This window comes from Scyliorhinus canicula, chromosome 8 (genome assembly GCF_902713615.1).
Source record: "Scyliorhinus canicula chromosome 8, sScyCan1.1, whole genome shotgun sequence".
NCBI lineage: Eukaryota > Metazoa > Chordata > Chondrichthyes > Carcharhiniformes > Scyliorhinidae > Scyliorhinus > Scyliorhinus canicula.
This window is the reverse complement of record NC_052153.1, coordinates 63,123,656-63,138,449: the sequence shown is the minus strand read 5'-3', so window position 1 is coordinate 63,138,449 and position 14,794 is coordinate 63,123,656. Positions and strand designations below refer to the sequence as shown.

Genomic DNA, 14,794 nt, shown 5'->3' with positions numbered 1-14,794 from the left:
GAAAACTGAATAAAAACATTTATAAAAAAAAAAAAGTATGGGTGGGATGGCCAGCAATCTGAAAGGTCTGTCACCGCCAGTATTTTTAAAAGCCGGTTGCAGCCATTGGACGTTCTTCCTGCGATTGGAAACACCATGACTGATTGCTCTGCGACCTTCCTGAAACCTGCCCATGTCCCACCCGCTGGTCGCGACTCTCAGTTTGAAAACTCTGATGTATATCATTGATGGTGGCAGAACTCCCCTCAGGGCAATCAAGCTTGAGAGCTCAGTTTTTAAAAAAATTATTAAAGATTTTCCACTTACAATAAATGTTATAACCAAACCCACATTACCCAAAGCAGATGTTACGTAAAGCCAATATAGGGGTGCACGGTACACAGTGGTTAGCACTGCTGCCTCACAGCTCGAGGGCCCCAGGTTCAATTCCGGCTTCGGGTGACGATATGTGTGGAGTTTGCACTTTCTCCCTGTGTCTGCGTGGGTTTCCTCCGGGTGCTCCGGTTTCCTCCCACAGTCCAACGATGAGCAGGTTAGGTGGATTGACCACTCGAAATTGCCCCTTAGTGTCCAAACGGTTAGGTGAGTCAACCAAAGGGTTATGGGTATAGGGTGGAGGCGTGGGTTTAAGTAGGATGCTCTTTCCAAGGGTCGGTGCGGACTCGATGGGCCGAATGGACTCCCTCTGCACTGTAAATTCTATGATTCTAAACCAAATGTACACACTTCATCCACAGGAGAAGAAAAAAGGCATCAAACCCCAGAATCCCTCCCACCCCCTCCGAAACTACTAACGGTGACTAGTTGCTTAAAGTAGGCAATGAATAGCTGCCATCTCTGGGACAAACCCTCAACCGACCACCTAATGGTATTCTTGACTTTCTCCAGGTACAAGAATTCCATTAGGTCACCCAACCATACCGAGGCACGGAGACGAAGACCTCCAACCCAGCAGAACTCCCCTCCGGGCAATCAACGAGGCGAAGGCAAGGCCATCTGCCTTCACTCCCCCCGCCCTTTGCAGCCCCAGTGAGTCCGACACCCCAAAAATGGCCACTGAGGATAAGACTCCAGGTCAATACTCAGAATCACTGACATGGTGCGAAAGAAGGAGACCCAAAAGCTTACCAGTTTGGGACAAGGTCATGTGTGTATGATTGGCCTGCTCCCGGAACACTGCTTGCACCTACCTTCTACTGTCGGAAAGAAGCCACTCAACTTAGCTTTGGTCTGATGCACCCTATGCACCACCTTAAGCTGGATCAGTCCAAGCCACGCACGTGCAGATGTGCAGTTCACCCTACAAAGGGCCTCACTCCAAACCTCTTCATCCACTATATGCCTCAACTCCCTCGCCCACTTCGCCTTCACCTTATCCACTAAGTCCGAACCCTCCGATAGAATCCACGTAAATGCCGGATGTGCTACCCTCCTCTGACCCCGCTAGTGAAAGGATCCTCTCCATCAGAGATGTCGGTGGTGCCATGGGAAATGTTGCGAAGGCCCCTTGTACAAAATTTGTTATCTGGAGGTACCTGAACGATTTCAGCCCCAAAAGTGTTCAATCAAATAGAAGGGGGAACTTTGCAAATCCTTGTCTTGTCCCCCTATTCAATTGAAAGTACCCTGAGCTCAAGGCGTTGGTACGAACAGTAGCCGAGGGGGCCCTGTGCAATAAACATACCCACAAAATCAATTCTGGTCCTGGACCAAACCTCTCCAGAACTCCAAAAAGGTACCTCCAGTCCACCCTATCAAATGCCTTCTCGGCATCCAAAGACACAATCACCTCCAACTCGGGCCCAATGTACGGGGAGAACACCACATTCAACAGCCTCCAAATATTGGCTGACAATTGCCGGCTCTTAACAAAGCCTGTCTGATCCTCCATAATCACCTCAAGGAGACAGCTTTACGGTCAGCATCTAGCCAGTAACTTGGCGTCCACATTCAACAGTGAAATAGGCTAGCAGGATTCACACTCCGTGGGATCCTTATCCTTCTTCAACAGAAGGGAAATGGAAGCCTGCAAGAGTGTAGCAGGCAGGGATCCCCAGGACAAGGAATCATTAAACATATCTACCAGCAACGGGACCAACTGATCCGCAAACCTCTTGTAGAATTCCACAGAAAACCCAACATGCCCAGGAGCTTTTCCTGTTTGCATCCCCCAATACCTATCAAAATCTCCTGAGGGCCTCCAACTCCTCCCACATCTCGTCCCAACCACTGGAAACTCCAATCTATTGTCGGACTTGCTGGAGCTGCAAAGGGGAGAGAAGGCAGATGTCCTTGCCTCCGAAAGCCTCAAAAGCATGGTTAACTTTATCTGGGTTGGAAACCAAGCTGCCACTCGAGTACCTAACCTGAATAATCTCCCAGGAGGCTGCCTACCATCTCAGCTAATGAACTAACCTCCGACTGGCCTTCCCCCCCATACTCATAAAAGACCCCCCTCGACTGCCGCAACTGGCTCACCGCCTTTCCCGTGGACAACAGATCGAACTGAGTCTGCAGCTTCTTCCTGCTTGCTAAGAGTCCGGAGTAGGGTCACACAAATACCTGCGGTCCACCTCCAAAATATCATGCACTAACCACTGCCGCTCCACCCTTACCTCCCTAAATTCTACATACGCATCAATGGCCTTAGACATGCATCCACAGAACCCCAGATCTGCCAGTTACCATACATCTAATCTCCATAGTGGGTGCTGAGCGGGGCCCAACTCCAAAATCACATTCACCAGATGTGGGCATGATCCGAGATAACAATGACCGAATACTCTGCCCCCCTCACCCAAGGGAGAAAAGAGTCTTATCCACCAGAAAAAAGTCAATAAACCTTGTGGACTAGAAAAAAAGAACAAGAATACTTTACCCCCAGTTGCATAAACTGCCTTGGATCTGCACGCTAACAGTGTCTTTGCCACCCCCGAAGGAGCCAACAACTTCAGCCTAGAACGATCCAACTTTTGATCAAGAACACAATTTAAATCACACCCAAAAATCAGTTGATGTGTATCCAAATCATAAATAGAAGCAAATAGCTTCCTAACAAATGCTGTATCGACCCAATTCGGGGCACATACATTAACCAATACCACCAACATACCCGCCAAAGACCTGGTGACCATCACATACCTACCGTAGAGGTCCATCATGCCCTTGGCCACTGAAAAAAGACCCATTTATTGATTAAAATTGCCGCTCCACTGGCCGTGCCATCAAAACCCGAGTGAAAGACCTGGCTCACCCACTCCTTCAGCAGTGTGTCCCTCACCCGCAAATGAGTCTCCTGCAAAAACATCACATCAGCCCTCAGATTCTTCAGGGGAGAGAAAAGCCTTGACCTTTTTACTGAACTCCCCAATCCCCTTACGTTCCAGGCAACCGAATCGAGGGCCTGCCATCCCCCTCAAGCAAGAGTCACCATTTCCACCGTGAGGGACTATCAATCGCCTGCCGAAAGGATATAGGCCCAAGGCCCACCCAAGATGGCCACCAAACCCACCCATAAAGTGAAATAAGGAAAACCTCATAATCACCATCAGAAAACTAACCCCCCCCCCCCCCCCCCCACATCCTTCCCCTCCCTTGAACCAGACCACACCCAAATGTACATGTTGGTTCCTTACCAGAGAACAATACCCCTCCTAACCAACTCCCAACAAAACAAGGCTCATTGAACCACAAAAACAGGTCCAATCAACCACAGCCTCTCCTCCCACCTCGCTCGTTTGCTGCGAGCGATGGGCAGAGAAATGAGAAAGAAACCCTCCCACCTGTCCCGGCTGCATAAAGTAAAACAAAATTCAACACCCCTACTAAGATTAGAATCCCACCGGGAGCCATATATTTCCAAAAACACTACCTTAAACTATACCCCTTAGAACAATTAACCCCAATCCCTTACTATACAACTTATGCAAAACACTCCCATCCCGGCACTGCTGCCTCACGGCGCTGAGATCTCAGGTTTGATCCCGGCTCTGGGTCACTGTCCTTGTGGAATTTTCACATTCTCCCTGTGTTTGTGTGGGTTTCGCCCCAACAGCCCAAAGATATGCAGGGTAGATGAATTGGCCATGCTAAATTGCCCCCTAATTGGAAAAAATGAATTGGGTACTCTAAATTTATGAAAAAAACGCATTCCCATCCCCACACTGTAAAGTCTCTTCATGATTCTGAATACATCTCTCAAATCTCCTCTTGGTCTTCTCTTCTCCAAGAACAGTCCCAGCTTGTTCAATCTATCTACGTAACTGAAGTTCTTTGCCCATGAAACCACTCTTAAGAATCTTTTCTGCAACGTCTAATGCTTTCACACCCATCCTAAAATGTGGTGCACAGAACTAGATGCAATACTTCAGCTGAGGCTGAACCTATACAAGTTTATCATAACTTCCTTGCTTTTGAACTCCATTCCCCATTTATAAAGCCTCGGAATCCTGTGCACTTGATTAACTGGTGTCTCAGCCTGTCCTGCCATCTTCATTGATTTGTGCACATCTACCCAGGTCCCTCTGCTCCCCTACTGGAAGTCAGTAATCGTTCACCAGTCAAGCTGCAGCCATTGGTGTAGCACTGTAGAAGTATCAGGATGTGTACCAGCATAGGGAAAACAAACACTAAGGGTATGCAGAAAGGTGATGAGTTGATATGCAATATTACATGGTTTAATTTATGAATTCACAGGATTTTCATGGAACTTCTGCAGAGCAAAATGAGGCCATTCAGCCCACCAAATCTGCACTGACCATCTGATTAGGTTTGTAATGTTTATTTTGTATTTGTGTTTATTTTTGCATTGTAGTGAAATAGTCTCTGCTTTGGTAAGCAACAGAATGAAGGTAAGCTATGGAACTGTTGGTGAATTGAGTTACATTTACTGGTATCGCACCCAGGTAAGTCGTTCATGAACAGCCCATTCAGAAAGAGGTTAAAATGACTGTCTCCTCCCTTCCTCTTCTTTAGTTGGTGGCAAGGGCTAGGTTCTCTGATGGTGACATCTTGTGCAGCATACTGCAGACCTCCAGAAATCCGAAGCACTGCAGGTTTCCGCCGAAGTGGTTCAGGCCGTGTAAGTGTTGTTTTAAATGTCAGTGGTCTGCTTTATCAGCATGTGGCAGCATGGCTTTCATTGCATGCATGCTGCCTACATGTGCATGGATTGAGCACTAGCGCCATGTAATCAATAGATCGCTCTTATCACCCAGTAGTCACCCTCTGGTTTGTTGTGGTAGTTCATATGCAGATGGCACAGTGAACTGCTGTGGAATGAAGGCAATGTGACTGCTGCCAGGAGACCGGGCATTGACTTGCATGAGTCTTTGTCTATTGTCACATTGCGGCTCGGGGTTAGAAAGTGGAATCCCATTCAGTTGCAGTACATCTCAGAATTGACATGCAAAGCAATGTATGGGGAATCAATGGTACCACAGATTATGGGGAAGCCTGCAATCCTCATAAAGCCGTGTGGTCATTCTGCTAGTTTCACTCTGGAAGCACACAGGATGGTGAGCTTATGTAAAAGTAGACAACAAACTGGGAGATTTTGTAAATACTTCCAGTTCCTGGCTAGAATGAGTCCAATGCATAAAAGTAAAATTATAAAAGACATCAAAGATCACATTCACAGCCACCGGCAATGTTGTCCTCGCCCTGCTCTGAGGTTGCAGATTTCAGTGTGGATGTCCTTACTGAAGCACTGATTTTGACATATTGTTCCTTATGTCCTGTCGTATGTCACATCTGCTCCTATGCCCTCTCTTTACATCGTTCAAGGGGACTGCAGACTACTGGACCCATGTTGGGAGTAAGTGGTTTGCGCAAAAGGTCTGAAGTCAGGATAAAGTCCTTGAAAAACGTGTATGCCAGTCCTGTAGCCTTCAGCATCTTGAAAAAAAACTATAAATCACCAAAAATATCTATAATCATGGCAACAACCAGTAGAAATCAATCAGTAACTGACTTGCAAGTAGTTGATGATCCCTTAAATAGTGTTGATGGGTTTCTCTCCTGCTGCTGAATGTGTGTTCAGCTGTCTATGCTAAGAGATGGTGTTAGCTGAAGCTCAGAGCTCCAAAATTGCAGAGGTGCATCAAATCTCTGTCATATGCTGATTGATGTCTAGATCAGCCTACCCTGCATACGTCTGGCAGACAATCCCTGCACACGTGGCAAACCCTTTTCCAAAATTGTGTCAGGCGCAGGTCAGACCAGAGAGTGGACACTAATTTGGAGTCAAAATGGCACTCGTGTGCCCTGAAGCTGAATTTTGTTGCCAAGCATTTGCCATCAGAATTTCTACTCCACCACTGTAAGTAATCTGATTTTAAATGATTGAGAATGTCTTTATAAAAACTATACACAGCCATTTACTAGTCTCATTCATGTACAGTGGTGTTTCTGAGTGAATTAATTTAAGAAAATATTGCAACACAATTAACTTCATGTTGATGTAAGATTGTACGGTCCTGAAGCTTACCTGGACATTGGCGAAGTCTACACGATTGAGGTCACTGAGCATCTGGTTAATTTGAGATGTGTTTTGCAGCACAGCTCGAGCAGCTTGAGCTAAATGATTGAGGGACGTATATCTACGCAGTGTCTGAGCAAAGGCACTTACAGCTCCAACCTATCAGAAAACAGGTGGAAATAGGAAGAAAGTTAGAGCAACTGGGTTTTGAAATGTTGATAGGGTTATTTGTACTGTTGCATATTCTTCTGTGGATACTTGGATTAAGGTTGGAGTGAGATTTGAGGGAGGGAGGGATAGGGGGAAGAAGGGATTTATACAGGATGAATGAAAGTAGGGATGGATGAATGAGGGTGGAATAGATGAGGGACGGATGCATGGTGGGGAGGGGGGGGGGGGGGAGCGAGGGATACGGAGATAGGTAGAGGACTTTCATTTCTATAATTCCTTCCAATACCTCAGGACATCCTAATGTGCTTTACAGCCAATTAAGTATTTTTGAATTGTAGGCACTGTTCTAATATTGGAAATGCTGCAACCAATTGGCCCGGCAATGTGATAATGACCAGATAATCTGCATTTAATGATGTTGATTGAGTAATGAATATTGGCCATGATCTTAAAAATATTGCTGTGGGATCTTTTACATCCACCTGAGTAGATGAGGCCTTGGTTTAATGTCACATTCATAAGACGGCACCTCCAACACTGTAGTATTCTCTCAGTATTGCACTCAAGTATCTTTTTTTTAACCAGATGGAACTTCTGACAACCTCCTGACTCAGAAATGAAAATGTTGCCAACTGAGCCACAGCTGGCATAATACAATAGGAATAATTCTGATCCTATATACAGGTTAATACGTGCGCTGAATGACAATTCTAGTGCATTTATATTGTGCATGTCAACAATGTTCTATCCTGAGACTTCCGGTGGCGACATGTAGGTGGACAGCGCACGTTGCTTGGCTCCTGCTAGAGTTTTTGTTTTTTGGCTCTTTTCGCCCAGATTTTAGGAAGAAATTTGCATGATTGATTGTTAGAAAAGTTGCGGCAACCAAAGGATGTTGAAGTCCCAGAAAAAGAATCCGGCAAGAAAGGGTGCAAGTGATAGTCCGTCGGCGAGCTCAGTGGGGAGTGCAGTGGAAGGAAAGATGGCGGGAGCAAGCTCAACGGGTGGGCGGCGCCCATAGCAATGGATAAGCTGGCCGAAGTGATGTGAGGGAGTTTGAATGGCTATTGTCCAAGCATTTTGATAAGCATCGAAAGGAGATGATGGCCTTGTTCAAGGAGTGGGTGGCTCAGACTCTTGCCAATGAGGCTTTGGCAAAGACATCAATGGAGGTGTGGGAGCAAGGAGAGCTGTTGAAGGGGGTGGAGGAGACATTGTCGCAGCACAGCGACCGGTTCACCTCGATGGGTGAGGAGTGACTGAGAGTGGTGGAGTGTAACAAGGGGTTGGGAGCTGAAGTGGAGGACCTGGAGAACAGGCCTCAAAGGCAGAATCTGAGCATTGTAGGACTGCCTGAGTGGATGGAGGGTCAGAGGTCGACAACGTATTTCGTGGTTCATCAAGTTTTTCGGGGAGGAGGAGAACCCCTCCTTCTACGAGCTGGACAAGGCTCACCGGTCACTCCAGCCGAAACCAAAAGTGAATGAGCCACCAAGATCTATGATAGAATGCTTCCACAGCTAACAGGTGAAGGAAAAGGTGTTGGGATGTGTGAAGCTCAATTGAGAGGTGAGGTGGGAAAGCGATGGTAATCCTACATACCAGGATCTCACAGCGGAGCGGGCAAGAAGGTGGGCAAATCCTGTTGAGGTGGAGGTCAGTTGCTCCACCCTGTACCTCGGTGTGGCTGAGGGACCCAATGGTGAAAAGGTGAAATTTGCTTTGAAGGGGATGAGTGAGGAGTTCCACAGAGATGGGGTTTGTTCGTACTACATTTCAAGGAGCTGGTTACCCTCAGCTGTGGGGAGGGGTGCGACAAAGTGGGGTGTTTGGTTGAGGTTGGGGGGGGGGGGGGGAAGAGTGTGTTTGCGAGTTTGTGTTGCTTTTCTTTGTTATTTTGTGTGTTTAAAATGTTCAAATATCAAAATTTAAATTCAAATATATTTTAAAAACGTATGTTCCTAACCCTAATGTTCACTCATTTTGTACAGCCACTTCAATTCAAAACAAAATCACAGAATGCCACGCATTAAACAATATCTGAATTTTTAAAAAGTAAAGCGTGGTTCTAGTCAAAGAGTGGGACAGGAAACCAGCATGGAAACAGGCCAAAAGTGAAAATTGAAATAGGAGGAATGTATATACAAATCCTCTCAATCTTTTTTTAAACAATTTTATTGAGGTATTTTAGGCATATAGAAAAAGTGACATTGTACAGTACAAAAAAAGTCACAAATTAAACACAGTGCAAACCACGGCTCTGTTCGTGCACGGACCTGCCTCAATATCACTCTACTTTACCCAATATCACTCTAGCACCCCCCCCCCCCCCCTCCCCCCGCTTAAGCCTCTGCAAATAAGTTAATAAATGGCTGCCACCTTCGGGTGATACCTAATAGCGAACCTCTCAAGGCGAACTTGACTTTCTCCAGGCCAAGAAAGCTTGCCATGTTCGATAGCCATGCCTCAGCCCTTGGGGGCTTTGAGACCCTCCATGCTCACAATATTCGTCGCCAGGATACCAGGGAAGCAAAGGCCAGAACATCGGCCCCTCTCTCTTCCTGGACTCCCGGGACGTCCGAAACCCCAAAGATTGCCACCTCAGGGCTCATTACTACCCCATCTGCGAATCGCTGCCAATACCCCCTGAGTTTAAGGCACGACCAGAACATGTGTACATGGTTAGCCGGCCCTCCAGTGCATCTAGCACACTTGTCCTCCAGCCCGAAGAATCTGCTCATCCGGGCGCCCGTCATGTGGGCCCGGTGAATGACCTTAAACTGGATCAGGCTGAACCTGGCGCATGTTGCGGTTGTGTTCACTCTGCTCAGGGCTTCTACCCAGATAGCGTCCTCTATCTCCCCCCCGAATTCCTCTTCCCACTTAAGCTTCAGGTCCTCAGTCTGCGTATCATCAGCTCCCATTAGTTCCTTGTAGACGCCTGAGACTCTACCCTCTCCCACCTCTCCTCTTTGGTGGGAGACGTGGGAAGGATGGCACCACTCTGCGTACAAAATCCCGCACCTGTAAGTATCTAAAGTTGTTCCCTCTCGCCAGCCCAAACTTCTCTTCCAGCATCCTCATGCTCGGAAAGCTCCCTTCCAGGAACAAATCCCCCATCCTCACAATCTCCGCCCTCCCCCACAGTCCTGTTCCCCAGGGCAAATCGGTGGTTGCCGCAGATTGGGGTCCACACTGATGCTCTTACCTCCCCTACATGTCTCCTCCACTGGCCCCAGATCCGAAGAGCCGCCACCACCATTGGGCTGGTGGAGTACTGTGCCGGTGGAAGCGGCAGAGGCGCCGTGACCAGGGGCTGCTAAGCTAGTGCCCCTAGCACGAAGCAGCCTCCATCTGCTCCCAAACCAACCCCACACCCACCATCCATTTCCTTATCATCGCTATGCTGGCCGCCCAGTAATAGTTGCTGAAGTTCGGTAACGCCAGCCCCCCTTCTTCTCTGTTCCTTTCAAGCATCACCCTCTTCACCCGCGGGGACTTCCCTGTCCATACAAATCCCAGAATAAATTTATTCAGCCTCTTAAAGAAGGACCGCGGATAAAGATGGGGAGACACTGAAAAACAAACAAGAACCTCGAGAGAATTGTCATCTTAACAGTCTGCACCCTCTCCGCCAATAACAGCGGGAGCGCGTCCCACCTCCGGACCTCCTCCCTCACTCGTTCCACCAGTCGGGACAGGTTGAGCTTATGCAACATGCCCCAGTCCCGTGCCACCTGAATCCCCAAATATCGGAAACTCTCCCCCACTAGCCTGAACGGCAACCCCTTCAGCCTACTCTCCTGCCCCCTCGCCTGAATTATGAACATCTCGCTCTTAGCCATGTTCAATTTATATCCTGAGAACCGGCCAAAGTCCCTCAGGATTTCCATAATACCATCCATCCCCACCATTGGGTCCGATATATACAACAGATCTTCTGCATATAACGAGACTCTATGTTCCATTCCCGCCCCCAGACCAGCCCTTTCCAGCCCCTAGAAGCTCTCAGTGCAATTGCCAGTGGCTCTATGGCCAGCGCAAACAGCAGAGGGGAGAGAGGGCAGTCCTGTCTTGTCCCACAGTGCAGTCTAAAGTAGTTCGATGTCGCCCTGTTCGTCCTTACACTCGCCTCCGGGGCCTGATATAATAGCCTAACCCAGTCAATGAACCTCGCCCCGAACTCGAATCGTCCTAGTACCTCCCACAGATAGTCCCACTCGACCGGTCAAAAGCCTTTTCGGCATTCATGACTACCACTATCTCTATCTCCCTACTCTCCGGGGCCATCATAATCACGTTGAGCAGCCTTCTTAGGTTGGCTACCAGCTGCCTCCCCATTACAAACCCGGTTTGGTCCTCCACAATTACATCCGGTACACAGTGCTCAATTCTGGTTGCCAAGATCTTGGTCCATAACTTGGCGTCTACGGCGATCAAAGAGATCGGCCTGTATGATCTACAAGCCTCCGGGTCCATATCCCGTTTCAGAATAAGCGAGATGGTGGCCTGCGACATCATCGGGGGTAAACTCCCTCTGTCTCTTGCCTTGTTAAAGTCCCTGACCAGCACCGGCCCCACTATCCCAGCAAATTTTTTGTAAAACTCCCACCGGATACCCGTCCAGCCCCGGGGCTTTTCCCGACTACATGACCTTCAGGCCCCCCAATACCTCTTCGATCCTGACCAGGGCCCCCAGTCGGTCCACCATCCTCCTCCCCACTCTTGGGAAGGTCAGTCCGTCCAGGAATCACCTCATCCCCCCTGGTCCCCCGGGGGTTCCGAAGTGTACAGCTTCCTATAAAAGTCCCTAAAGACCTTGTTCAGCCCTGCCGGGTCACCCACTAGATTACCCTCCCCATCCACTACCCTCCCTATTTCCCTAGCTGCTTCCCTCTTCCTTAGTTGTTGCGCAAGCATTCTACTGGCCTTCTCCCCATGCTCATAAATCGCACCTTTTACCTTTCTAAGCTCCTCTACTGCCTTGCCTGTAGTCAGCACCCCAAATTTGGTCTGCAGCCTCTGTCGTTTCCTGAGTAAATCTGGCCTCGGGGATTCCGCGTAATCTCTGTCCGTCTGTAGAATATCCTGAATCAGTTGGTCCATCTCTGCCCTGTCCTGACCCTGTATGCCTGGATTGAAATCAGCTCCCCTCTCACCACTGCCTTCAGCGCCTCCCAGAGCACCGCTGCTGAGACTTCTCCAGTGTCGTTCACTTGCAGGTAATTCTGCATGCATTTCCTCAGCCTCTCACACACTGCCTCGTCCGCGATTAATCCAACTTCCAGCCTCCATGGTGGGCGCTGAAAGCTGTCCTTACAAAACTGCAGGTCTACCCAGTGCGGAGCATGGTCCGATATGGCAATTGCCGAGAATTCTGCTCCCACCATTCCGGCCAGCAGGTCCCGACTCACAACAAAGTAGTCAATTTGTGAATACATCTTGTGAACGTGGGAGTAGTGCGAGAACTTCCTCGCCGTCGGCCGGCTAAATCTCCATGGATCTGCTCCCCCCATTTGCTCCATGAATCCTCTCAGTTATTTTGCCATCACTGGCAACCTGCCCGTTCTTAAACATGACCGGTCCAGGCTCGGGTCCAGCACTGTATTGAAGTCTCCGCTGATGATCAGTTTACGCGAGTCCAAGTTGGGGATCTTCCCTAGCATCCTCCTAATAAAATCCACATTGTCCCAATTAGGGGCATACACAGTGATCAGGACTAATCTCACCCCTTTGAGCTTACCCCTCACCATAACGAACCTGCCACCCCCATCCACGACTGTGCCCTCCGCCTCAAATTGTACCCGTTTATTAATCAGGATCGCAACCCCTCTCGTCTTAGAATCAAGCCCCGAATGAAAGACCCGACTGACCCAGCCCTTCCTTAACCTAACCTGGTCTGCCACATTCAGGTGCGTCTCCTGCAGCATGACGATGTCTGCCTTCAGAACCCGTGATGCGCAAACACACGCGCCCTCTTCACTGGCCCGTTTAACCCTCTAACATTCCAGGTGATCAGCCTGGTTGGGGGGCACTTCGCCCTCCCCTTTGTCGATCAGCCATCCCCTTTCCTTGGCCAGCCCCCCAGCCATATGTCACGCTTCATCTGGCCCACCACCTGAACGGCTCCATCCATGACCTCCTCACTGTTGCCATGCCCAGTTTCCATCCCCGTCAGCAGAACAACTACCACCCACCCCCCTCCTCGTAACACCATCCCATCACCTAACCCATACTCTAATCTAACTATATGCACACCTCCCACATCGGCTTCCGTTTACTAGCTCCACTCAGCTAGCCTGGGGCTCCTAGCCTCGCCGCCAGCACGTCTCCCACTCATTGTTCCCAGTCACACCTCTCCCGACCCATCCATACCACTTCCCCAGATCAGCCCTACTTAAGCAAACACTCTATACAAGTCATAAACAGCCCCCACTATAGCACAATTCAAGTTAAACAAGCCAAAAAAAAAAGAGATAAGTAACAGGCACTCTTCAGTCCTTCCCATACAGACAGAAAAAATTGCACAATGTTCCCCTGAAGCAGCCCTCTTAACCCAACCATTTTAACTGTTTTCTTTATTATTTCCCCCCCAGCCAAGCTCCAACTAATCAAAGAGCCCAAAAAGGAAACATTCAGGTAAACCACGCAAAAAGCACGCAAAGAAACGACAAAAACGGACCCAAACATACAGGCAATTTTCAAAACAGGAGAGACACCACATATACTTAAAAATTCTAACATGAGTCCAAACGCCCTCAGCTCAGGGCCAGCCCTTGCTTCTTAATGAAGTCCATCGCCTCTTCGGGTTCCTCGAAATAGTGATGCTGACCCTCATACGTAACCCACTGTCGCGCCGGAAAAAGCAGCCTGAATTTCACCTTGTTTTTATACAGTATCTCCTTCATCTGCCTGTAGCCTCCCCTCCTCCTGGCCACCTCAGCGCTCAAATCTTGGTAAACACGGAGGGTGGTATTGTCCCAAGTACAGCTTTGTGTGCTCTTTGCCCATTGCCCATTGCAGCACCCGTTCGAGGGCAGCACGGTGGCCTAGTGGTTAGCACAACCGCCTCACGGCGCTGAGGTCCCAGGTTCGATCCCGGCTCTGGGTCACTGTCCGTGTGGAGTTTGCACATTCTCCCCGTGTCTGCGTGGGTTTCCCCCCCACAACCCAAAAATGTGCAGAGTAGGTGGATTGGCCACGCTAAATTGCCCCTTAATTGGAAAAAAAAATAATTGGGTAATCTAAATTTAAAAAAAAAAAAAAAAAAAAGAAAAATTGCAGCACCCGTTCCTTGTCCAGGTACCTGTGAAAACGTACCACCATCGCTCGTGGGGGACCCCCTCATCGCGGCTGCCTCACCTGCACTGTGTGTGCCCTGTCCACCACCGGCGAGCGTGGGAACACCTCGTTCCCCAGCAACTTCTGAAACATACCCTCCACAAAAGCGGCAGCGTCCAGCCCCTCTGCCCTCTCCAAGAGGCCCACGATTCTCACGTTCTGCCGACGAGATCCGTTGTCCGGGTCCTCCAGCCTTTCCAGGAGCATTTTTTGCTGGTCACTCAACCTCCGAATCTCCACATCCGCCACCGTTTGAAAGTCAGCCTGCTCCTCCACTGATTTCTCCAATTGCTGGAGCTTCTCAGCCTGATCGTCTAGCCTTTTTTCCATCCGGTCAATCGACTTCTGTAGCGGCTCCAAGTTGTCACGCTTCAGAGCTAAAAAGCCCTCCTGCATAGTCTGCACCAGCTGTTCCATTGTGGGCTGGGCTGTCGGCACCTTGCTCTGAACACCAGCCATGCTGGTCCCTCTCACAGCCTCCACTGTGCCCTTATTCAACCACTTCTTCTGCTGTTTATGGTTCCTCCAGATTCTTAGGTCCATACAATTCTGTACGGGTCCTGTGCTTGAGTACCATTGCGTTCCAGTTCCGCGCTCAAAAGCGCAAAATAGTCAGGGGAAAAAGGTCCAAAAGTCTGACCGAGACGGGAGCTACCAAATGTGCAACCTACTCCCTCATAGCCGCCACCGGAAGTCCAATTTCTCTCAATCTTGTTTGCATATTGATTCAACATTAGAATTCTATCCTCCAATACTGTACAGATGGGACAATTCACATATTACTTTACATACATATTAATGTGT

At 48.9% G+C, this 14,794-nt stretch overlaps 1 protein-coding gene across 5 annotated transcripts in view; it reads right to left on the bottom strand.

The window, feature by feature from the left end:
• The window catches only part of rfx3 (regulatory factor X, 3 (influences HLA class II expression)), a 572,273-nt gene that overhangs the window by 74,196 nt on the left and 483,283 nt on the right, over nt 1-14,794 (bottom strand). For all 5 annotated transcript variants that reach the window (XM_038804657.1, XM_038804659.1, XM_038804656.1 and 2 more), the window contains one exon: nt 6,488-6,637. In XM_038804657.1, coding sequence (XP_038660585.1) covers nt 6,488-6,637 — 150 coding nt within the window. The remainder of the gene's footprint in view (nt 1-6,487; nt 6,638-14,794) is intronic.